The 26434-nt window shown below is 31.1% G+C and overlaps 2 protein-coding genes across 4 annotated transcripts; one reads left to right on the top strand and one right to left on the bottom strand.

Annotated features, from left to right (window-relative positions):
* The first annotated feature begins 3446 nt into the window (after nucleotides 1-3446).
* Nucleotides 3447-11075, top strand: LOC115960154 (pentatricopeptide repeat-containing protein At5g42310, chloroplastic-like). 3 transcript variants are annotated; one of them, XR_004085101.1, is made up of 6 exons: nucleotides 3447-3565; nucleotides 4650-5840; nucleotides 8280-8432; nucleotides 8598-8669; nucleotides 8755-9003; nucleotides 9184-11075. XR_004085101.1 is itself a non-coding variant. In XM_031078903.1 (5 exons), exons 2-5 carry the CDS (start codon nucleotides 4668-4670, stop codon nucleotides 8866-8868), a joined length of 1512 nt encoding a protein of 503 aa, XP_030934763.1. In that variant the 5' UTR covers nucleotides 3447-3604; nucleotides 4650-4667; the 3' UTR covers nucleotides 8869-11075. The 3 variants fall into 3 exon arrangements, 1 of the variants encoding a protein (XP_030934763.1); XR_004085100.1 differs by having other exon boundaries at nucleotides 3447-3604; XM_031078903.1 differs by having other exon boundaries at nucleotides 3447-3604; nucleotides 8755-11075.
* Nucleotides 11076-11288: 213 nt separating this feature from the next.
* LOC115960156 (late embryogenesis abundant protein At5g17165-like) lies at nucleotides 11289-17832 on the bottom strand. The gene is made up of 2 exons (XM_031078906.1): nucleotides 17540-17832; nucleotides 11289-11856 (listed from the first exon to the last, which is right to left on the bottom strand). Exons 1-2 carry the CDS (start codon nucleotides 17650-17652, stop codon nucleotides 11592-11594), a joined length of 378 nt encoding a protein of 125 aa, XP_030934766.1. The 5' UTR covers nucleotides 17653-17832; the 3' UTR covers nucleotides 11289-11591.
* Nucleotides 17833-26434: the final 8602 nt, after the last annotated feature.

The following is a 26434-nucleotide window of genomic DNA, read 5'->3' as shown; positions in this document are numbered from 1 at the left end:
AAGAAGAAAAAAGAGTAAAAATACATATATAATAAGAAATATCAAATTATCCATGTCATTCTATATAATATAATAACATTATACTATTATATACTATATGTATAATACAGTAGGATAATATTTAATAATCAAACAGAATAGAAAAGATAACAACTTAAAACACAAAACTAAATTGCATTAACCCAAAGTAGAATTTTAATTAACACAAAAATTCATCAACCTAAGTATGGATGCAATAAAAAAAATAAAAAAACAAATTGAGAGAGAGAGAGAGAGAGAGGTAACATTTTTTGTGTAAGAAAACTATGCATAGAATGAAAGAGAATATATCAAATTTATATTAATATGTTAAGAATAAGAAGAGTCAAAATAAAAAAAGATAAAAGGGTAGAGCATGAATAATATTAAGATAGAAAGTAGTGGGGAGATGAATAGGTAAAAGGGAGGGAGAGTTTTGAAAAATTAATAATAAAAATACTTTTTTTGATAAGTAAATTAATAATAAAAATAATGGTTAAAGGATATTTTAACTTCTAAATAATGGAGTTTTTAAGTCACCTTATTAAATGAGAAAATGTTTTAAAAAATATATAGGAAAAATTAGAAACGAAATAGGATAACGACGTTGCTGCTGAGATGGCTCAACCAAAGTACAACAATAATAAATGCTATGCTTCAGCTTTTTGATATACTAGTAAAAGTCTCGTGCGTTGCACGGTTTTAGTCATTAATTTGTTCTATATTTTTTTAGGAACTATAACTAAATGAATCATTTTTTTTATGTGAACTGAATAAATCATTATTACATCATTTCATATTTTTTATCGAACATAATTATATATAATCTAACACCTTAAATTATATAACTTGAGTAATGTCTTTAGTTGTATTGTACTTTAAAAACTATCAAAATTTATAGGCATTAACAAATATTTAAAAAAAATTTTAGAAGAGAAAAAAATTAAAACTGAAGGCAAAAAGAACAACACACACATATGAAAAAAAAAAAAAATTTAATAATTACAAACAACCAAAAACCAAATTAAATAGAAATCTCAATTCATTAATTAAGAACAATCCATTTTTTTAAGAAAAAAGAATATTCCAAATTTCTAAACATTAAAAATATGAAAAACAAATTTAAGTTAAGCAAAGAGAGACTCACATAGGAATTGGACTGATGGATCTAATTTATCCAATTTCTTTTTCGCTTATCCAATTTAAATTGGCAGCAAATTTTGCTTTTAGAAAAGCTAGACTATACATAAGAAAGTATCAAGCAAAAACTGGAACAAATTAAATCCACAATATTGATGTCAATAACATATAAAATAAAAATAAATGATAAAGCTAGCATAATCTGTAAATAGATACATACATGAAATTTTAACCTATTTATAAAATGAACAAATTCAGTAAATAAAAAAGAGAGAGAACAAAAGAACCACTTTATTCAATTACGGTTTCTAAGTCCAACTTGTACTTCCTTCAATATTATAAAACCTACCTACTTCTCATTTGCCTGGCACATCTAGTTTAGCATATTTACTTAACTAAATAACATTAAAATTTATATACATCTTCAAAGAAAAAAGTTATATTTTTATTTTTCTCAAAACATGAAATGGAAAAGATTCATCTACATGTTACCTGTAGAGGAAATTGAAGTCAACGACATTTCAAATGATAGCCATTTTGCGTTTAAAGTTTTCTATATCGTGGTTGGCATATATAATTATATATACATGTATGTGAAAGAATTGAGTATGTCATCTTTATCCTTATCTCTAGCATAACATATAGAGTTTGTTTTTATCATGTAAACCATGCATGTTATCAGGTAGAGAGAAGAGAAGAGATCCGTATATCAAATATTTAAAAAAAAAAAAAAACTCTTTCATGATTTTTAGATTGAGACATAGTTATCGATTAAGGGAATGGATATTATTGTAGAGAGTGCAGGTGTGAAGCCGAAATTCTAATCACCCTAGAACTCATAAATCAAATAAATCTCCAATTGCTAATCAAATAAAACAAAAGTGAGAGGACATGTTAATGATAACTATGAAGAACTCAAAAAAATATTAGTAGTAATTGTATGGCATTAGGACATAAAAGGTAGGATATTGTGATATACATCATGTTAAATATTTAATTTAATTTTTTAATATTTAGTTTAATTAATTATATGATTTCAATTGTTATAAAAAGTTGATAAGAAGTTGTTTCCATTTAAAACAATAATTTTAAGTTTTGATGAAGTTGTTATAAGCAAAAAAAAAAAAAAAAAAAAAAAATTATTTAAAATCAAATACCATAATTAATTACAATTTTTTTTTTCTGTTATATCGTAAAAATCAAGTTGTTATTTATTAACGTTATTATCTTTTCTTTTTTTTTGGTTGTTATCTAAAAATTTGACATTTATCCCAAAAAAAAAAAAATTTATAACAAAATATATTTGGGGAAAAAAAAAAAGTAGATAAAAAATCCTCTCGCGAGTGTGCTGTGTGTATCCCAATGAAATTGGTTTTTTTATTTTTTTATTTTTTAAATTCATGGGATTAACTATACTTCTACATCACAACTTTAATAGTTTATGCTTTAGATGATTTTTTTTTCTTTCTATCCTATTATTTTAGGCTTTGTTGATAATATTTAGATAAACACTTGAAGGTTTTAGCTATATGGCACCAACCAACTAAATTTACCTCTCAAAGAAAAAAACCAACTAAATAGGTGTAGTGTGGTAATAAAAAATAAGAAAGTTGCTACTTTTCTTTAATAATACACCATACAAAAAAAGAAAAAGAAAAAGAAAAAAAGAAGATTAGATGAAGAATTTGGATTATAATACACTACACTTAAAAAATAAGAATTAGATAGATTAGATAAAGAATTTGGATTGTAATCAAATTAAGATTTTTATCAACTTAGAAATTATAGGAAAATAAAAATTATATTTTTTTAAAATCTAATAAAATTTCTGCAATTTGGTGAAGCCACTTGATGCAATTACGACTTCTAAACCCAACTTTTATTATATAGTATATGATATAGATATAAATATAGATAAAGTAATTTTTTAGTATGAGAAAATAGCATTTTTTAGTACAATTGATGAAAAAGTGAATTTAAAGTGCCCAAAAAATAACGTGAAGACTTAAAAGAATGTTGTGGATTTGGGTATATATTTTTGGAGAAACTTAGGTACAATATTGTTTTTTAAGTTCCCTCTTAAGATTATGTGACTATTTAATTAAAAAATATATTTTTTTTTTAAAAAAAATACTCATAAAAAAATTTTAAAAGAAAAATTTAAGAAATAACAACTAAATTAGTATATTGAGGTCTTACCCTTTGTGCCCTCGTTTTTCCTTATCCGTCACAACTTCACGTTTTCAGTTATAAAACACAGATGTCTTTTGCTTTTGTTTTTGTTTTTGTTTTTGTTTATTTATTTATGAAACACAGGTGTGTTTTGTCAACCAAGTTTTTAATATTTGCTTGGTTTTGTCTAGTGATGGTAGGGAGATGGGACTATTTTTCTCATCTATAATAGCAGGTTAGCACTTTCTGACGCTGTTGCTCTTTCTCCAAACCTGTAAGTTTGTTTTGCCTTTCAGTTATTTCGTGTTTAAGACTTGCATGTTTCACCAATTGGAGCACTGACCCAATAAACATTCATTAACCCTTTTAAGTTTTAACCTATATAATCTTTGTTCATATCATGATTTTCTTCTTTCCAGCACATCATTTTGATTCATGCCCTGTCTTTACTTCCTTTTTCATACCAAGTACACACTCTTTCATCCCAGTTAGCCTCTTTCTGAACTCAGTTTTTTTGGTTTTCCTTATTCTTTAATCTTTTAAGCTTAAGCCCAAAATTATAATTGTTATGGTATAATATTTATGATAACTGTTTGAATTGACGAGGACCCATTAGCTGAAATTGTTGGATTTTGCAATATTGAGCCGCAATTCAGGGTTTAATTAGTAATTGTTGAAAATTTTTATTTTTTATTTTTTACACGTTAAAGTGAAATTGAGAAAACCCACCTGGTAAATTTTCTCTATGATGATATATAGTGTTGCAATTAGGAGTGCATTTATTGTTAAGAGTTGAAATCTAGATTTGAAACCTTTAAAAAAAAGTTGAAATTTGGGTGTTTGTAAGGTAGACTTTTTTATTGTTTTGTGGTAATTTGTTTTCACATGATTGTGTGAAATTGTTTTTTTTTTTTTTTTTTTTGCTAATCTTGTGTGACATTGCTGCTACGGTGCTCTAATGGGTATAATAGCTTAGGTTCTCTGCATTTATTTGTTTTTTAAAATATATTTTGTGGTCCTTGTGGAGTAATCTTGTACAAGTGTTATTTGAACTGACTTTATCATTGGCACTTGGACGTACTGTTTGGCCCTTGCTGTTATGATTGATTCAAAGGAATATCTAATCTTTTGTTGAATTTTGCTTTGTATAGATGATTTTTAAGAGAGAAAAAGAAGAAAAAGAAAAATGCTGCTTCTAGATTTACCAAATAAATATGCACTTGTCATATATATGCTTTTCACTTCTACTAATATAAATCTCCTGGTTCGTATCTCTTGTTTGAATTCTTATCATGAGTTATTTTTTCCCCTTGTTGCAGAAATAGAAGATATATGATATGTTCATGGTGATGGTGTTGTTTTCACTATCATCCACCCGTGGTGTCACTTCTTTCTTTTTGTTTAGTTCCTCTAATCTTTCCATGCTGAACAAGGGTGTTAAAGAAGTAAGTTTAAGAGCATTTGACAAAAAGAACTTGGATACGAAGTCCCCAGAAAGCCTTGTAAAAGGAAAGGAACTTTCTTGGGAGCTATATAACCACACAATATGTGATTGTTGCAAAGTGGGAGATATTGACAGGGCTATGACTCTTCTCGCTCGGATGGAGGCTTCGGGGCTTCATCCCAACTTGATATCCTACACCCATTTGATTGAAGCTCTTGGAAGCATAGGAAGGACTTTGGAAGCTGAAGCAGTTTTCCAAGAAATGATATGTTCTGGGTTTAAGCCTAGAGTGAACTTGTACAATGTTTTGCTTAGAGTTTTCTTAAAGAAAGGGCTCCTAGGAGGTGCAGTTAAGGTATTAGATTTAATGGACGATTTGGGTATTTGTAGGAATCAAGAAACATATGAGGTTCTTCTGGATTACTATGTGAATGCTGGGCGTTTGGAAGATACTTGGGGAATAATCAACGAAATGAGGCGCAAGAGGTTTCAACTGAACTCGTTTGTGTATAGTAAGGTTATTGGTCTTTACAGGGATAATGGGATGTGGAAGAAAGCAATGGGTGTTGTAGAAGAGATTAGGGAGATGGGGATGTCACTAGACAAGCAGATTTATAACAGCATTATAGATACGTTTGGGAAATATGGTGATTTGGATGAAGCCTTGGAAGTGTTTGAGAAAATGCGACAAGAAGGTATAAGGCCTGATATAACAACATGGAATTCTTTGATCAGGTGGCATTGTAAGGTTGGGAATTTATCTAAGGCCCTTGAGTTGTTCACCCAAATGCTAGAACAAGGGTTATATCCTGATCCAAAGATCTTCATTACCATTATTAGCCGTTTGGGAGAGCAGGGAAAGTGGGATGTGATAAAGAAGAATTTTGAGACTATGAAATACAGAGGATATAAAAAAAGTGGCGCCATTTATGCAGTTTTGGTTGATATTTATGGGCAATATGGGAGATTTGCTAATGCTGAGGAGTGCATATCTGCTCTAAAGTCAGAAGGCGTTCAACTTTCAGCTAGCATTTTTTGTGTCTTAGCAAATGCTTATGCTCAGCAGGTCTGCTGTTCCACACCCCCATCGTTTCCTGCTTCCTTTCTCTTTATTATCTCCTTGTATAATTGTTATTTATTTGTTGACTTTTTTTTTTTTTTGGGGGGGGGGTGGGGGGGGAGTATTTACATTTCATGTCCAACTTTCTAATGGTTTTAGAAAGATGCTTCATTCTTTTTATAATATCTGGGCTCACCAGATGTCACAAGATAAATCATGATAGTATGGCATCAAGCCTAGCAGCTTCTGCAATCTGTGTTTCATTATTATATATGTCATCTTATGTAGCAATTCTTGAAACCTTTCTCCTTTAATATATCAATATATGTTAGAGCTTTGAAGCCTCCCCCAGATGACCACCATTGTTAGAACATTTCAACCTACCACTTTAACTGCTAAACTTTTGCTTTTGTGGCTGCTTTAATTTGCTATATTCAGCTCGCTATTATCAGGCATTTGTGCTGCTGCACAAGTGGTGCTGACCTCCTAATGATATTTACTCTGAAAATTGCTCCATCTGAAATATTTAAGGCCTTTGCTTCTAAATTCCTAGGTTGAAATTTTTTAAGGGCAAAATTACAATGTTGGTCTCTCAAGTTTACCCTATGTGCGCAATTGGTCCTTTAAGTTTAAAGCGAGCACAATTGGTGCCTCAAGTTTTAAAATTGAGTTGTATTAGTCTTTTTATTAATTGTCGTTAATGGTGTTACTTACGTGGCCAATGGAACAATGATTTGTCATTTTTTTTAATGTGGCATTTTTTTTATTAAAAAATTACAGGACAAGCTCACCTCCTACTCAATACCCTCCTGTTTTCTCCATTTTTTAAATAGATGAAGGACACATGTAAGTGAAATCCCACAAAGCAACTTTTCTTACATTCTCTCTCCATTACTCTCTCTCCATCTCTCTCTATCTCTCAACTCTCTGTAGAACTCCAGAACTGAGCATCAAAGATGTTTTCTCTTTGTCATTAAATCATGTCTTGCTCCTTCCGTCATCTTCTACACAAAGACAAATTCACTTTTGTTTGAATCTTATATTTAGTTTTTTGGGCTTCTGGGCATTATTACTTACAATGGAACCCCTTCATCTGTAAGAATATATATATTTTTTCTTTTTTAGGTGAGTTTAAACCAAGCTTTTGTATTTTCTTGAAACCCAAAACAACTATAGGCTAGGATTTACCAGCTTTGGTGTTCTTGTGGAACCATTTATGATTGAGTGGTGGAGGGTTTGAGTTCAATTTCCTTTCCCTGATCCAATGTCCCAATTTCGCTCTTTCTTCTCCAGCAAGCACCAATCTTCTCAGGTAAGGTTTGATCTTGGAGCATCTGATGCTCAGCTCTGAAGAGAGCTAAATGGAGAGAGTAATGGAGATAGTAGACTTTTTCAGTAATTGCCATAGTACTGGAGGTTTGTGCATTGCTTTGTGGATTTTTACTGTCTTTGTGTATGAGGTGAAGGAGGGAACAAGACAATTTACTAAGTAAGACTCGGTTCTAGAGTTTTAGAGAGAGGAAGACGGAGAGAGAGAGTAAGTTGCTTTGTGGGTTCTTTTTTAGCCTTTGGATTGCTTCACTTACACGTGTCCTTCATCTATTTAAAAAATGCCACATCATAAAAAAAAAATGCCAAGTCATTGTTTCGTTAGCCACGTAAGTAACACCACTAACGGTAATTAGTAAAAGGACTAATATAACTTAGTTTTAAAACTTGAGGGATTAATTATGCTCACTTTAAACTTAAGGAACCAATTACGTACATAGGGTAAACTTGAGGGACCAACATTGTAATTTCGCCTTTTTTAAGCATACCAGGATAATGTCTAGTAAATACTTTGGAATCCATCAAACTGAGAAGATGATGAAAACCAAATGGTGGTTTTGGCTCTTGCAAAGCATTGTTTCGGGAGAGGGGAAATGAGTTACCTGCAACAACTTTTGCTACCAGTTACAGTGGAAGATCCTTAATGTGTCTCCATTTACACAATTGCCCTTGTTATTTCTCAAAGCATGTCAGTTTTTTTTGGAGCACTTACTCATATACTAGTAGAATAGTATGTGTAATCCTCAATGTTATTGGCTTGTTTTTAATTGTTAGGAGTGTCGTACATTTAAGTCTCTAGGAGGGATAGATTTCCTGCGAAATGCCAAGTCAGTTATAGCCAGTGTTTTATGCCAGGGAGGGGGAAAAAAGAAAAGAAAAGACAACAGTAGGCATGTACTTCTAATTCATATAATCATATTTATTTAAAGATGACAAAGTAAACAATAACAACTCAAGAGTGATATGTAAACTACAAATAAGTTTTGCTACTTTTTCAAGATCATTTGGTGATACCCTTTTTTTTTTCTTTTAAAAAAAAAAAAAATTCATGGATAAACACATGATATTCAGAAGTGAAAACTTTGTTTGCTGAGTTATATCTTTTGTTTTTGGCAGGGATTATGTGAGCAGACACTTAAGGTACTTCAGCTCATGGAAACAGAGGGGATTGAGCCAAATATTATAATGCTGAATGTGTTGATCAATGCATTTGGTATTGCTGGGAGACACATGGAGGCATTATCAATTTATGATCAGATGAAAGAAAGTGTAAGCCATCTTCTTTGCATTACATGTATATGGTTAGACACGAGACTTTTTTACTTTATACACTCTTTGCATTTTCCTTTTCCACTTCATTCTTCAAGATATTTTTGTTTTTACGCTGTTTTTAATGATAATTTTTTTTTAATATTTATTTAATATTTTCTGAAGGGTATTAGTCCTGATGTGGTTACGTATAGTACGCTTATGAAGGCATATATTAGGGCAAGGAAATTTGATAAGGTAGGTACTCTAGTTACATGGTTACAAGGTTACATGTGTTCTACTGTATCTCTTGGCCTAATTCATGTAATGGTTTGTTAGCCAGGTCCCTGAAATATACAAGCAAATGGAATATGCTGGATGTACTCCAGATAGGAAGGCAAGAGAGATGTTACAAGCTGCATTAATGATCCTTGAACAGAGACCATATAAGTACTAGATTGGCCTGCAGTCTTGTGTGGTCAGTGTGCTCATGTTTGGTAGGTGTGGAAATTATCATATTCCAGATGACACGTGATACACCTTTAAATCACAGTCCTTTTGCAACATGGAATGAATGTTTGCTTGAGCTGAGGTGAGCTCCTCTTTTCCTCTTATTGTAGGATGTCACAGATATGCTTTTGGCTCATGATTGTTCATGTTTCCTATAAGCGTTTAACTTCCTGTTATAATGACTTTATACCCTAATGGCCTTGGTTTTGCATTTGAATCTTGCTGACTGTTGTCCTTACATGGCTGTTATATAAATTTTCAGACTGAGTGGGGAGTTTGACACTTGGTGTGATAACTTAAAATATTTTCTCTGGGACTTCGAAACCTTGTTCACAAATGGACTTAAGAGCATTCAAACGTTGCTTAGTAGTGGAAATAACAGGTGAAGGATGCTCCAGGCATCAGGAATTATTTAGGCAGAGGATCTTCTGACAAATTGTTCCCATCTCTGGTTTATCATTTTTTATTTGACTGACAACATACTGAGGTTTCCATGACTGGCTCTCAACCATCCATATATTGCCTATACATTTTTTAGCTGGAAACTTGGGGGCTTAAGTCGATCCTTCCCTTCTCTTGGCCCTGGAGAATTAATACAAGCAAGTCCTTCTACTGCAAGAAGCAATGGTCACCCATGTTTGTCTGTCACAGATGCGGGCCTTTATTATGCATTGGTTACTTCAACCGGAATTTTATGCTCCAAAAAATATCCAAAAAAAAAAAAAAAAAGAGAGAGAAAGGAAATGAGGTTGTCCAAGAGCTGAACATTGAAGATTCTTAGATTGTTGCAGATTGATGGATGTGGTGGCAAAAGTCTTTTCTCTTACATTTGGAGTGGCAACCAAGGGGAGGGAAGATGTATATATTGGATTGGGCTGACATATATAATGGGTGATGTTGGGTTGGGGTCTGTTAAGCCAACAGGTCACTTATCTTTTTGAGAAATGAAGAGTACCAGTTATTTACCAAAAAAAGAAGAGTGTGAGTTACTATGTTATCTTGAGAGTAATCACTCTCTACTTTGATGACTGAATTTTTGTTGGCTTGCCTTGCTTTAGAGGTAGAAGCAGTAGATGAAGCATTTCTTTTTTATGGAGTAGGAAATTTTTTGGTGGGTAAAGATCAGATTAAGGAGGTGAGGAATAGAATAGCATGTGCTTAGGCAAATCTACACTACCTAGATTTGGTATGTGAACATTAAAGGCTTTTGGAATGACTGCATGAACTTTTGATGTAGTGTTGGCCCTAGGCATGCATTGGTGGTTGGAGATGGAAATACAACTGATTTGATAGGAGTAAAGATTATTTTCTTAGAGAGATCCTGCGGATTAATTTAATAATAATGCTATGTGCTGTCGACCGGTGGTCTTTCTATGAAGCAGCAGATTGAACAAAAACAGCGTGGCTCAGGAGCTTTCACATGAGATCAATCCACCTTCTCTAAAAAAAAAAAAAAAAAAAAAAAAAAAAAAAAAGAAAAAAAAGAAAGAGAGAGATCAATCCGCTACTCTGACTGCCCTACAGCGAATGGAGCAAAGTTAGCAGCATTTCAATCTCCTAGACCAATTGCCATGCCATATATTTAACATTATTGTTAATTTAGGCTATATTTTTGAGGAACCCAACTAAATCATTTGAATGTCAAGAGTTGTAGATATCATCCCTTATTATGCTGTCCTATCAGTCAAGTTAGAATATGCTTTTGTTTTGGGTGAGTTTAAATGATTTGATACTTCCAGGTTACTTACCCATTTAACTTCCAAAATACATGTAAATGTGTCTGAACTCTCTTACTCCATACAAATGGTTTTCACTCAATCTAATTGTGATATGATATTCTGTTATGGGAATTCTCTTTGTTTCATGCACAGTTTTGTTCAAGTTTGAAAAGTGATGGGAGTATAGAGTACAGTTTTTTGAAAAGTGGAGTAGAGAGTACAGTTTGGAAATGAAAGAAGAAAGAGAAGGGTGGAAAACAAAGAAATATAAAATTTTGGAAAATGTTAACAGGCACGTGTGTTTATAAGGATGATTAATTGTAGAGTTCACCTAATAAAGAATTGGTATCGGTTAATGAAATGAATGAAAATAGTACTGAAGTAGCAAGTAGAACTTAAAAAATGTTAGTTTTATTGGCTTTACGCCTTATAAAGTTGACTTTATTAACTACCCTAAAATTTTTAATGTTGAAATTTACCTTTTATGTATTTCAGAAAAGAAAATGTACCTTTTGTAGTAAGCTAATATCTATAAATGAAGTACAATTTCGTGCAGTTTCACTTCTATATGGCAGCAAACTTTGGGGCTAAATTTTGTACATAGCATGCAGATATCATATATATATATATATATATAATGAAGATAACAAGCAATTAAACATTACCAAGCCTTTTATAGCAACAAAGTACTGTGAAAACATGAGCCACAGCAATAAGTACATATCAAGGTCCATAGTAACAGGATAGGTAAGTCTCAAATATAATATAAGGTTTCACTCTCAGCTCTCTAATTCTTGCTATATTATGAACATAACCAGTGTTTGCTTGTACCAAGTACTGTATAGGCTACTTAGGCTGATGCCTATACTTTTATTTATGTATAGTAGTTAACCGTCAATAATATTAAGGAGACGGGTCTTAGCTTAGTACTTTTCTTAATTTCTATGTGAGCTCAGAGAGCGTGAGGCTTCTCCAAGTCCTCCAGACCAGAGGGACGAAACCAGGCCTTCTGCTCAAGCACAGAGTCCTCACCACCATTAGCAGTACGGTTGCCGCCTGCGGTTGAGGCTTGCCCGGCAGGCGGTCCAAAGACCCCAGTTTGAGGGTGCGGTGCCCAGTACTTGTCGGAGTGGGGCGGTATTACATTGTCTGGGACTATGTTCTGGGGGTTGTGGTCTTCCGGGTTCTTGTCATACGCTGAGGTGTGTGCAGCCCTCCTGAACTCATTATTGGAAGTTGCACAATAATCAGTACTTTATAAGATATTGTAATACACTATGAAATTTAATGATGCTAACAAAGAAGCTGAGATTAATCAGTGTAGAGAACATTCCAGTGTTTCGAATACATGTAGTATTATGCTCACAACGTGTGGGAGTGTGATGCTACATACAACTGAAATATTAGATATTTTTTTAGTAAGGAGCACAATCATATCATTTAATATCTAAGATCTTATGTGACTGATGACATATGCTAAGCTCACACGCGATAACCTTGCAAAAAAAAAAAAAAAAAAATCCATTGTAAATCTGAGATGGAAGATGGAGGTTGGAGGAGCACAAAGAAGGTATATTATGCTGCAAGTGTCTGCATCTAGTCTCTCACAGCATCTGAGTTCTACACATATAATACTTACATGTAGAACCCATATTTAATACATAAATCTACCCTTTCACAGGGAAGCAAGTTCCACATTTGTGAAACTGACATCCATGACATCCATGTAAGAGTATGGATTCATGTACCGGATATACTATAGATTTTTATTTTTTTAAGAAGATTAGGCTTGTTGATATGACATCATATCCTCTAGTAGGTGGCACCACGTACTAGAGGGGTATATATGGCTTTTACGCACAAAAAAAAGGAGAAGTCTATTCCAAAGAATAGACATAATTCCCATAATACCCTTGTCCTTATCATACGTAGGTGTAAAAGATAAAAGATAAATGCAGGTGTAAATGATAAAAGAAAAGATAAAAGATAATCTGTCCCACTCTCCACGAGGTATTATGCTTCCTTCTAGGTTTCTACTTCTATATTTGCTCCACTTGGCACTCCGACACAATGTTTATCTAAGTTTAGACATATCATCAATTATCTAACTCGAAAGTGACGAGAGTGGTTAGGTGTGTGACCCAATACCCACGTGGCATTTGGCTGTGTTAGGTGTAAAATTAGGATTACCCTTCACCTTTCATCAAACACATTCAAAGCTATATATTATCAAAACAAAAGAAGATATACTTTCTCAAAAATAAAAAAAAACAAAAGAAGATATTCAAAGTGAAGAATGAGGATGGTAGTCACGTGATCAGCATATGACCCGTTAATCCCAATGAGATAACGACTTGGCAAGTGGCAACCAAACCGACCCAACCACTTTTTTTCTTATTTAATTTTTGGTTTTACGCGTTTTCTACGCTTGTTTGACCAGACAAAGTAAAGTGTGATGTGAATTGTGAAGTGAAGACAGGCAAAGTGAGCGATTGAGAGATTTTCTTGCCACTCGATCTGCTGAGACCATATTTTGTTGTCACAGAAGCATCTCGGCCCTTTAGACTTTTGGTGTCACAAAAATGATAAGGTAATCGATAAAATATCTCATGCATCTGTCTCATGCGATGCATTTAAGAGCGCATATATCTCATGCAAAATAATTAAGAACGCATATAAAAAAACTAAGAATTGTATACTTTTTTAGTTCACTATGAACCACTTTTCCTGCCCTTGGAAAGGCATTTGCTAATAAAAGTTATCAACAATAATAAATTACATCAACATTTCCTAAAAAAATTTGGTGTCCCTTAAATTTCTAAATTTACTGATTTGTTGATCATAAAGAATATTAGACCAATTGATCATAATATTGTCAAAATTAACTAGTTTTGTTTTGATTCTTTTCCCATTTTAATTGTGTTTTTTTTTCTTGGTCTTAATTATTGTATTACATTCCAAGGTCCAAGGTAGAAGTCCTTACCATACACGGTATGACGGTAGGCAAACTCAGTTACCATCCAAATATTATAAAGTTGAAAAGAAACTCAAGGAACATGCAAAAGGAAAATAATGGTTTCAATTGTTAAGCCATCTCATCATATGATTAAATTGTTGTAATATATAATAGATATTGCCTCAAACGAAACTAAAAAAATATATATACGTGATGTCAACTGTGAGGTCACATGATCACAAGTAAGAACTAGCCCATAAAAATAATTCACAAGCAAGAGATCCACAATTAAATAAAAATGAGGATAAACGAATGTGATGTGGTGAAGGCATTAAAGATGCTATCTAAGTGAATATATAATGGCATTGCCATGTATTCTATCATGGTGCTATAATTCGCTTTCATGCCCATCTTAAGAAGTGAATATATAATTGCATAAACAAATATTTCCATTGAATTCTTATCATGATGCTATAATTCGCTCATCTAATCTAAAAGCCTAAATTATAATTTAGAAAATATTCTTATAGTTACACCTAAAAACTTTGGCAAAAAAAAGCATAGAGAAACACTATCATTATGAGATAAAAATTTAGGGGAAATTAAAGGACAACAAGACTACACGAAAGCTGATAAATGGCTCTTTATTTTGGAGAATGGCCTCCACAATTACTTGTGGTACCTTTATCACCAACATGGAACATGAGTATAGGCTGTGACATGGATACGCATACACTTGATATAAAGCCTGCCTCAGGGACCAACCTCTCCATAGTCAATTTTGAAGACAAAATTGCCATGTAGGGTATAGAGCATAGACAGGAGTATCTTAATTATAATAATTGTGAGTGCAGACAATGCAATAAGGTGACCACATCACCACAGTACTTGCTCTTGAAATTTAAGTCTCTAAACGTGATAAATATGCTGAGTTTGGATCCATTTGAGCTTCCAAATTAAAAATTTTCAGACTGAAAAATTTCTAGATATATTTTAATGGAAAATGCCATAACAAGAGTCATGAGTTGCATAATAATTTCATTGATTTTGCTAGAAGTTCACCTAAACTCTTAATAAAAATTTAAAAAAAAAATCTCACCCAAATAAGATATATAGTTCTAACAATTTGATTATATCATATAGTTCATCCTTTTTCTTTTTTGGTTATGCAAGGTTTTATCTCAATAATCGATATAAAATATTGTAAAATCAGCTAATCAGGTTGCATATGAAATGTTAATGTGCACGCATAAATTATTATTATTATTATTATTATTTTGATGTGTCATAAATTATCATTAATTCGTTTAAACATGTAGAATCACTAGTCAACCTAACAAAATGTGATATCTATGATGGGCACCATTCATAAATGTTGACAAAATTTCAACCATTTTTGTATGCATTTGAAAGATAATTTATAAACCAAAATCATTCAAATAAATCTTTGAACATAATACTGATGCCAAATGAGAAATGACGTCTTCTTTTACAAGAATTTGAATATTGGATAACATTATATATATACCAATCAAATTAGAACACTTGCATTTGAGTACAAACTATCTTTTGAAATATTTTGGTATCTCTTTTGAAAAAATTCTTAACCCATTAAATAGATACTAAATTGTTATAAAATTTCACGAATATAAGTGAAAATGGGTAAGACCCACTATCTTGGATTTTGTCCTCATAGTATTTTCCTCAAAAAGAAAAGTTTTTTTTTTAATTAATATTTAATAATCTATAAATAGCAAATAAACTATTTTGCTTTCACTGACAAACCTTGATTCTTATTCTTGGGGTTGGAAAACTCTGAAAGCAACAACCAAGACAACAAAGAAGGGTGATATTCAATGAATCGAATGCAAAGAGTAATTCATTGAATAAAAAAACAGTCAAATATCTAGAACTCAACGCTAGATCGAGTATTGACTTATTCTTTATTTTTTACATATAGGAAAATTTTGCACAGTCATTGATAAAATCTACCCCAGATCAAAGATGCCCATTGTCCACCCATCACCCATGGCCACGATGGGTATTAGCTATAAAATATAGAATGAACTGCCTTAGCAACTATAAGACTTTTGACTTGAATTTTTTGAAACTTCTTTTTTGAGTGATTGAATTTTTTTTTTTAAAAAAAAAAAAAAAAAAAAAACTTGCAAAGTAGGTGGTTTTATCAATTTAAAGAATCATTAACTTAATGACATGGTCGTACATCTAATTTATGTTGTCAAAAAAAGAAAAGAAAAGAAATATTTATCAAATGATAAAAATAGTCATGCTGATAAGCTGATAAGTTAAGACACACTCAGAACGGCATCATTTTGCTAATTTAAGAAAATTTAATAAATAAAATTATTATTTCGAAATCAAAAAAACATTAATAAAAAAAAAAACCCAAACCCCCCTAAACTCTGCAATAAAATAATGTCGAAGTGCCTAATTTTGACCTTCCCAAGCTAGTTGAAGGCCGAAAACGACTAGTTCAGTCAAAACCATGGGCAAATCACATGGTTTTCTGTTTTATTGAAGAATCTAGAGGAGAAAATACACCATCTATGAAACAATTAAACAATCTGGAGGAGGTATATGCACCGAATGCATGATATATACCACCTTAGTTTGAAGCTAGAGCACATGGTTATTGATGCTTAAGACTTGGTCTCTCTCCTCTAGTAGCACCATGCAACACAAACACACTAATTGTTTCTCTGGTAAGCTTGTTTCTATAGTAAGCCTAGTTCACAATTTCTGGGTTTTTTTTTTGTAACTTTTTTTTTTAAAGTTTTGAAATAATAATTCAATTTATTAAATATTCTGAAATTATCAAAACAACGTTGTTTTGATTGAACAATTTTAAAATTTAGAAGCCTTATTGAACAAAAGCAAAATTAGAGACTCAAAATAAATTCTAATGAAGTTTAGAGGATGAATTTTGTATTTTTACCATTTTTTAAAATATTTTTTTAAAAGAAAAATAGTGGGCATGCAATGAGAACAAAAAAGACGGAACAAAATTTCAGACAAAACAAAAAACATTGTAAAGTGGAGTCCTCCTCAGCTGATTTCCACACACAAAAATCGTGGAAATAAATTGTAGAATTACTCAAAAGACCTTTCCATGTACTGTACGGTTCATTGGCTTTAGAATCAAAACATAAAAAAAGGTACGGACCACGTTGGGGGGGTTGTCCTTATCTACACCCGCCACCGATTGGGCCGCCCCAAAACATACATTAAAGATAAAACATAAACTATTTATGTTTTCATCGTTTCCCATAACACAATAAAAAAAAAATATATATATATATATATATATCATATAAAAAATATATGTGTATATATTTTTATATAACAGTAAGATAAGGTTTGTCTTCTGGATTTGGGAAAAAATTAATAAAAAAAATCGAAGTTCCTTATCAAAGATCAGATGGCAGATGGCAGAAGAGGAAGGTGGAAAAGTAGATATATAGAGAAAACAATCAAGCTGAACAAAAACAAAACTCACCCACCAGTCAGAATATTAGGAAACAAACAAATATAATCCAAAAAAGGATAATAATAATAAGTGAAATAATTCCTTAATTTCTTGAAATATAAAACAACACCTGAGATCAAAAATTCCCAAAATTATTGACTACCCAGATATCTCATGCACAAAAATTCTAAATGGGCTTTTTTTTTTTTTTTGGGTCTCTTATAATAATTATTAGTATTATTGTTTTTAACTACAAAACAATTGTAGCAAGAAAGTAATTAGGAAATGGCAGCATAATATGAGAAGATTAACTCTATGACAGTTAACAATATGTTACCACTTATGATCAAAAACAGTTGAGAAATAAAAATTTTCTAACTTTCCAGACACTGATACACAGATATAACATATATACCAAAAAATAAATCAAAGCAAATAGGTCAGTGGAAAAACTGACCTGAGAGTAGTAAGAGGTGGATCGCGAGAGTTGGAGTTGGAAGTTCGGATCCGATTGACGACACGCTTGCCCAAGCTTAGAGCGACCCCTCGGCTATTCGAATTGGCTGCCATACAATGATGCACTGACAAAGGCAAAAAGCAGTACTGAGACTCTATGAGAGAGAGAGAGAGAGAGAGAGAGAGAGAGAGGAAGTGTGTGTTTCGTGACTGGGAATGGAAAGGCCAAAGCTGTTTTTATAGGCAGAAATGTATTATTATATGTATAATGTTAATGTTAACAGGTGTTTGTGTTGTGTTGGGTTGGGTCGAGTACAGGGAATTTGGGTGCGATGTTAACTGCTCCCCAACAGTCACTCTTTTTGCTTTTTCTTTTTTTCTTTCCTTCCTTTGTGAGTTGTGACCACCTACCCCGTACGCTAAGTAGTACCCAACGGTACTCGGCCTTATTCTTTTTTTCCTTTTTCTTTATCGTTACTTTACGGAATATTCGTTCTTTACTTCCAATATTCCGTTTCCGTTACTCCCACAATATCCGTTTTACCCTTTCAATAGTTGAAAAAATATATTTATATATACTAGTGCAAAAAACAAAACTCAAAAGTATTTTTCTTTTATTCCGCCAGCGCATATAAAAAGTTGTAAAAATAATAAGGAGTAAAGAATTAAAATATTTTAGAATGTTACGCTGGAGATAAGAACAAATTAAATATTAATTTTTTTTACTTTATTTGTTCAATATTTTAAGATTTTTAAATTAAAAAATAAATATTTTTTGTTTTTTTTTGGTTCAATGTTTTAAGACTCTTTGCATTTTAATTCATAATTTTCAGCTCTTGCACTTTTAGTCATTTATAGGCGCCTACCAATACCATAGTTCTTTATTTAATCTCATGTTAAATACACACAGATAAAAAATGGTGTCATTTACTTTCAATCTTTTGATGACACCTACCTAATTTTAACATGTGAGTTGGATACAACAAGGAAAGGAGGATAATTAGGCTAGTATTTTATGTTGAGTGACAATGGCAAATAACATTGTGGACTTGTGAGTTTTGTAAAGACTGTGATTAATTGTGGTTGTTTGGGATGTTGATATGGGAAAGTTATAAGTGTATTTTGTTTTAGAATTAAAGAAAAAGAAAAAGACACATTTTATATTAACTTTTATTCTATAATATTCCTTCAAAGACGTTTTTTTTTTCCTTCCTAATTACTTGAACTGAATAATTATAATGGATATGTGCGTGCAATTTATAATAACTGCTTCTTATGAAGAACTCATCACTAACAAAGTTCTATGAAAATTATGCTATAATATATGTACAATATTCCTGAAAACCATCTTACATAATACATTATAACATTATCAGTGCATAGTACAAATGACTTACTAGTTTTTAAAAATGTTTCTTAAACCAATGCCCTTAGAACATTCCTCAACTTTTTTTTTTTTGGTGGTCGAAATGCAAAAGCACCCTTTCATTTTTTTTTTTTTGGAGTCAAAATGCAAAAGCACCCATTTCAGAATTGGATTAGTTGCAAATATACATTTTGGGGGATTTAATTCTTCTTTATGAGATTTTCATATCTATCAAATTGCCTAATTTCCGTTAGCTCTTATCGACCGAAAAAATCATGTTACCATCTTGTGACCACATTTAGAACACTTATTAACTGATTTGTGGCACTGATAACATGACGATCATATGATTTTTCTATCCATAAAAGTTAATGGAAGTTAATTTTAGGAGTTACTTTGGTGGATATGAAAATGTAAGGAAGTTATAAGGAATAATTGAAAGTATTTTTTTTTTTTTTTGGCTGAATGAATAATTAAAAGTACTTATACATTATTTGCGCGAGTGTGTGTATAGCCATTGTTTCGTTTATAAAAAGATGGAGAGATTCTACTGTTACTGTAATCTGAGTGCATCACTACCCTCATAGCTAGTTATAGAAGGAAGGATCTTCTCAATCCACACCATACAATGATTAAAAGATTCAATGATTACAAGATTTACAACACTATAAAAGTAAATAAATAAATAAAAATAAAAAATTCAAAACAACATATCTAATATTAACAAAAAATTCAATAATATGACCCACTCATGACATTGACAACTTCTGTTAGACTTTTTAGTGTCGGTAAATTCCATGACGAATTTCTATGTATCTTGAGTTTGTACTAAATTTGGTTAATGAAGGCTACAGTTTTGATCAAGCCAATTCAATCAAACAAAGCTAGAACTAAATTAAGCCAAATTCAAGAACTTGATCAAGTAAGCCCCATTTTCAGTTGAACGAAAGTCAGGCAGAAACTTTCGTAATACTATTGCTAGATGCTATCTCGAACAAAATCTAATTAACAGGAATTTTCTTGTTTTTCTTCCAAAGTCAATTTTGTGCTAATCTTCAGTCCAAATCTTATTTGTATTTAAATCCTACCTTAACCTTAATCTTCAGAGAAGGAATAAGATGGCCATCAGAACCAACAAAAAGATCGTTTTATCCCATTGTATCTTTCAGTTTCAACCCTCTTCACCCTGTAAAATCCATTAAAATGAGATTCAAACCACCTAAAACACAATATAATCATTTGTGTTGTTGGAGTGATCAAAGACTGGAACCACATAAATAAATTTAGGGTACGTTTGGTAGACTGTAATAGGCATTGTAATGTAATAGCTATTCCTATGGTATAGCTATTCAATAGTTTGTTTATGTTTTTATTACAGGGAATAGTCATTCCTTATGAATAGCTATTCTTTAAAATGAAGAATAACTATTCCTCTCTAAAAGGGTTGTAATAGCTATTCCTTAGTAGATGTAATAATTTCTAACATTAATATATTTCCAAATAAATAAACTTTCCATATCCACCTAACAATTATGAAAATAAAAAAATCATCAAAAAATAACTCATCTCTCTAAAATTTAAAATATATTATTTTCTAGGAAATATATTTGTATGAATGAGATATTTCCTAAAATAGATCATCATAAGTTTTATTTTAATGTTACAACTCACAACCAAACTAATGAATAGGCTTAGTTATTCCATTACAACACTTTTTATTCCTGGTAATAAAGATTACCACTCCTGTTGAAATCCACATTCAGTGTACCAAACGTACCCTTAATTAATTTTTTTTGAAGTTTTGGGTAATTAATTTTATTTAAGGCAACATTTTGAATTTCTTAAAATTAACTATTATAACAATTAATAAGTCACTTGATATTTTAATAATACTTCATTTAAAGTAATTAATATTGGAAAAATGGTTTTAGCAAGTGTTTGGTTTGCTATTTTTTAGCCAAAATTTAAGTGGGACTCAGATATCATTTGAGATAGGTCCAAATTGGCGTGTTCTCCACGGTGAGGACACTAATATCATAGTTCACTTGCCAAAAATCATTTAAGAAGTGTATGAGAAATTGACTCCTAAAACTTCAAATTGAAAATGGTTCAAATTGGTAGAATCCGTGAGTCCTACTATATTGGATGAAATTCAACTTTTATAAATATATATACTGGCCTAGGTCCATGTGGGCTATCAATAATTAATTTGTTATTATTATTTTTAGAAAAATATTATTATTTATTTATTTCAGAGATCTATTTGTAATTTTATGTAGAGATTCTATTATTGTTCTTATTATTCATAATATATGTTTGTGCTCTTGTTTACATAATCATAAAAATAGAATAATTTCATGCAATATAGCCAATAATTAAATAATCTTGACAGTTAATATAAGTCATAGGAAAAAAAAGAAAATCTATTGTATGACATGTAAACACATTGAAACAACCGCGGTTGATAGTGAACCTGATATATGAAAAACTATTTTAACAGTGTGACGCATACTAAAAAAAAACAGCGTGATGCATAAGTTGTCAAGATTCATGGGGTAAGAGATTTCTTAAAAAAAAAAACATGGGTAATATTTTGAGTTTCGATTTAGAGTCCGTCATGAGCCCACTAAACATATTATGAAAATTATAATTTAAATGTGCGCCCTACATACTGGTGAAGTTGTCACCCAGCTGGGTGCTAGTTGCATTAACATTTTAATAAATAAAAAAGTGCTTAGGAATATTCATCTATAAATATAACTGTGAATAACAAATCAATAACCAAAAAAAAAAAAAAAAAAAGATCACGCAACTTAAATTTGTTCTTTAATTGTAATTTAAATCAGGTTGAATGGTTGAAGATCATATATTGTGTTGATTATAAATCTTTATTTTCATATGAAAAATAATATGTTCAAAATATGAAAAGTCAACCACAAAACCAAAATTAGCCAAGTCCATGTGTCAAGTAAAGGAAAGAGTTTGAGGGTTGAGAAGAAATAGCCTATTTCTAAAGAAAATTTTGAAGTGGTTAAAAAAGATCAAGACTTGCAACAAGTTATTGAATTGAAGGTTGAAGATAACACTTGTCAAAAGTTTGAAGATACCACTTGTCAAAAGATTTGATGAAGATGTCAAAGAAAAGAAGGTTGAGTTGATTGTAGATAATGACAGAAATCAAGAGATGATAATTATTGAAAATATTGTGGAAGATCCAATTGAGGTTAAATATGAGGATGAGTCCATCACCAACAATCACCAAGTTCTAGTTGAATTGTTGAAAATGACTGCACACCATGTTGATTTTCTTGGAGTAAATTGAAACTTTGAATTTTATTATCAATCCTTTGTTGATTGATGTTGCAAATAAATTGAAGGTAGATGAGAAGAAATTTTATGCTAAACTTTATGAAGAATTCAAGTTTCAAAACCGGATCAAGTTATTAACGCATTCAACGTATTTGTTTATTTGGAGTGGAAGATTTATGATTTCGACCATCAACTCAAGGACGAGTTTGTTTCAAGTGGAGGGGTCTAATGTAGGACATGGTTTAATATTTAATATTTGTAATTATTTAATTTTAGTATTATTTTACGTACATTTTGTTATTTTAGGTTTAAGTTATTGATTTCCTTCTTTTTAGGTGCTTTTAATGTTTTTGAATCAAATTAGGATTTTATATACTTTCGTAGCCGCCTTAGGGTTTCTAGTTGCCCCTAGGTTTTGTTTTTACTATTTAAACGCATTGTAGCATACAAAGACAATTCAATTTATGGATTATTATTAATTAAATATAGATTTTTGTAGAATACTTTTTCTGGTGAATTCCAATTTATCTCATTGTGGATTCAAGGATCCCCTCGTGGATTCGAGGTTTATTACCTAAAAGCTAACAGTTTAGTTTTTGTCCATCAAAGAAAGTATCTTGTGTACTTTCTTCAAACTTCCGTGACATCACGTGTAAACACATTGAAACAACCATAGTTGATAGTAAACCTGATGCATGAAAAACTATTTTAACAGTGTGATGCATACCAAAAAAAAAAAATCATGGGTAGTATTTTGAGTTTTGATTTAGAGTCCGTCATGAACCCACTAAACTTATTATGAAAATTATAATTTAAATGATGTGTCCTACATCATGGTGAAGTTGTCACCCAGGGTGCTAGTTGCATTATCATTTTAAAAAATAAAAAAGTGCTTAGGAATATTCATCTATAAATATAACTGTGAATAACTAATGAATAACAAAAAAAAAAAAAAAAAGATCACGTAACTCAAATTTGTTCTTTAATTGTAATTTAAATCAGGACAAAGTTTAGCTACAAAATTGGTTGTAGCTTAAGGCTACAAACTCACTCAATAAAATAAATACTATAATATATTTTGAAAATCTAACTGTTGAATTGCATGTTCTTTATGCCCTTAATACACATGTTAAATTGTATGTCAATCAGATATCATTTACTATATGATCTATAAGCTTATATTTTGTGCATAATTTTAAATTACAAAAACTTGCAATTTAAAAAATTTATTGATGACATAGCTATTGATTTTTAATTTTCTTGAAATTTTGCAAGTATGGAAGATATAAGAAGAAGATGTAATCCAATGGTGGATTTGTTAAAATTCATATCCGATAAAAAGATATTAAGTAAGTTTGTAGCCTAAGGCTACAACTAATTTTGTAGCTAAACTTTGTCCTTTAAATCAGGTTGAATGGTTGAAGATCACATATTGTGTTGATTATAAATTTGTATTTTCATATGAAAAATAATATGTTCAAAACATGAAAGGTCAACCACAAAACCAAAATTATTACAGCCAAGTCCATGTGTCAAGTAAAGGAAAGAGTTTGAGGGTTGAGAAGAAGCAGCCTATTTTTAAAGAAATTAAATTTTGAAGTGGTTAAAAAAGATCAAGACTTGCAACAAGTTATTGAATTGAAGGTTGAAGATACCACTTGTCAAAAGTTTGAAGATACCACTTGTCAAAAGATTTGATGAATTGAAGATGTCAAAGAAAAGAAGGTTGAGTTGATTGTAGATAATGATAGAAATCAAGAGATGGTAATTATTGAGAATATTGTGAAAGATCCAATTGAGGTTAAATATGAGGATGACTCCATCACCTACAATCACCAGGTTCTAGTTGAATTGTTGAAAATGACTACACATTGTTCATTTTCTTGGAGTAGATTGAAAATTTCAATTTTATTATCAACCCTTTGTTGATTGATGTTGCAAATAAATTGAACGTAGATGAGAAGAAATTTTACGCTAAACTTTATGAGGAATTCAAGTTTCAAAACCGGATCAAGTTATTAATGCATTCAAAGTATTTGTTTATTTGGAGCGGAAGATTTCAGATTTCGACCATCAACTCAAGGACGAGTTTGTTTCAAGTGGAGGGGTCTGATGCAGGACATGGTTTAATATTTAATATTTGTAATTATTTAATTTTAGTATTATTTTACGTACTTTTTGTTATTTTAGGTTTAAGTTATTTATTTCCTTCTTTTTAGGCGCTTTTAATGTTTTTTAGTCAAATTAGGATTTATATACTTTCGTAGCCGCCTTAGGGTTTCTAGTTGCCCTAGGTTTTGTTTTTACTATTTAAACGCATTGTAGCATACAAAGACAATTCAATTTATAGATTATTATTAATTAAATACAGGCTTTTGTAGAATACTTTCTCTGGTGAATTCCAATTTATCTCATTATGGATTCAAGGAACCCTTCGTGGATTCGAGATTTACTACCTAAAAGTTAACAATTTAGTTTATGTCCATCAAAAAGAGTATCGTGTGTGCTTTCTTCAAATTTCCGCAACACCACGTGTAATGACATTGAAACAACCGTAGTTGATGGTAAACCCGATGCAAGAAAAACTATTTTAATAGTGTGATGCATTCCAAAATAAAATAAAATAAAATAAAATAAAATTCATGGGTAGTATTTTGAGTTTTGATTTAGAGTCCGTCATGAACCCACTAAACATATTATGAAAATTATAATTTTAAATGATGTGCCCTACATCATGGTGAAGTTGTCACCCAGCTGGGTGCTAGTTGCATTATCATTTTAATAAATAAAAAAGTGCTTAGGAATATTCATCTATAAATATAACTGTGAATAACTAATGAATAACAAAAAAAAAAAAAAAAGATCACGTAACTCAAATTTGTTCTTTAATTGTAATTTAAATCAGGTTGAATGGTTGAAGATCACATATTGTGTTGATTATAAATTTGTATTTTCATATGAAAAATAATATGTTCAAAACATGAAAGGTCAACTACAAAACCAAAATTATTACAGCCAAGTCCATGTGTCAAGTAAAGGAAAGAGTTTGAGGGTTGAGAAGAAGCAGCCTATTTTTAAAGAAATTAAATTTTGAAGTGGTTAAAAAAGATCAAGACTTGCAACAAGTTATTGAATTGAAGGTTGAAGATACCACTTGTCAAAATTTGAAGATACCACTTGTCAAAAGATTTGCTGAAGATGTCAAAGAAAAGAAGGTTGAGTTGATTGTAGATAATGACAGAAATCAAGAGATGATAATTATTGAAAATATTGTGGAAGATCCAATTGAGGTTAAATATGAGGATGAGTCCATCACCAACAATCACCAAGTTCTAGTTGAATTGTTGAAAATGACTGCACACCATGTTGATTTTCTTGGAGTAAATTGAAACTTTGAATTTTATTATCAATCCTTTGTTGATTGATGTTGCAAATAAATTGAAGGTAGATGAGAAGAAATTTTATGCGAAAATTTATGAAGAATTCAAGTTTCAAAACCGGATTAAGTTATCAAAGCATTCAAAGTATTTGTTTATTTGGAGCAGAAGATTTTAGATTTCGACCATCAACTCAAGAATGAGTTTGTTTCAAGTGAGGGGTCTGATGTAGGACATGGTTTAATATTTAATATTTGTAATTATTTAATTTTAGTATTATTTTATGTACTTTTTGTAATTTTAGGTTTAAGTTATTTATTTCATTCTTTTTAGGCGCTTTTAATGCTTTTTGGTCAAATTAGGATTTTATATACTTTCGTAGCCGCTTTAGGGTTTCTAGTTGCCCTAGTTTTTTTTTTTTTTTTTTTTTTTTTTTTTTTTTACTATTTAAACGCATTGTAGCATACAAAGACAATTCAATTTATGGATTATTATTAATTAAATACAGATTTTTGTAGAATACTTTCTCTGGTGAATTTCAATTTATCTCATTGTGGATTCGAGGAATCCCTCGTGAATTTGAGGTTTATTACCTAAAAGCTAACAGTTTAGTTTTTGTCCATCAAAGAGAGTATTGTGTGTACTTTCTTCAAACTTCCGCGACATCACGTGTAAACACATTGAAACAATCGTAGTTGATAGTAAACCTGATGCATGAAAAACTTTTTTAACAGTGTGATGCAAACCCCTCCCCCCCCCCCCCATCCCCCCCAAAAAAAAAAAAAATCATGAGCAGTATTTTGAGTTTTGATTTAGAGTCCGTCATGAACCCACTAAACTTATT

The sequence above is a fragment of the Quercus lobata genome, chromosome 9 (genome assembly GCF_001633185.2).
Source record: "Quercus lobata isolate SW786 chromosome 9, ValleyOak3.0 Primary Assembly, whole genome shotgun sequence".
Classification (NCBI taxonomy): Eukaryota; Viridiplantae; Streptophyta; class Magnoliopsida; order Fagales; family Fagaceae; genus Quercus; species Quercus lobata.
Note: the sequence above shows the minus strand (reverse complement) of the source record. Positions and strands in the feature narration are given on the sequence as shown.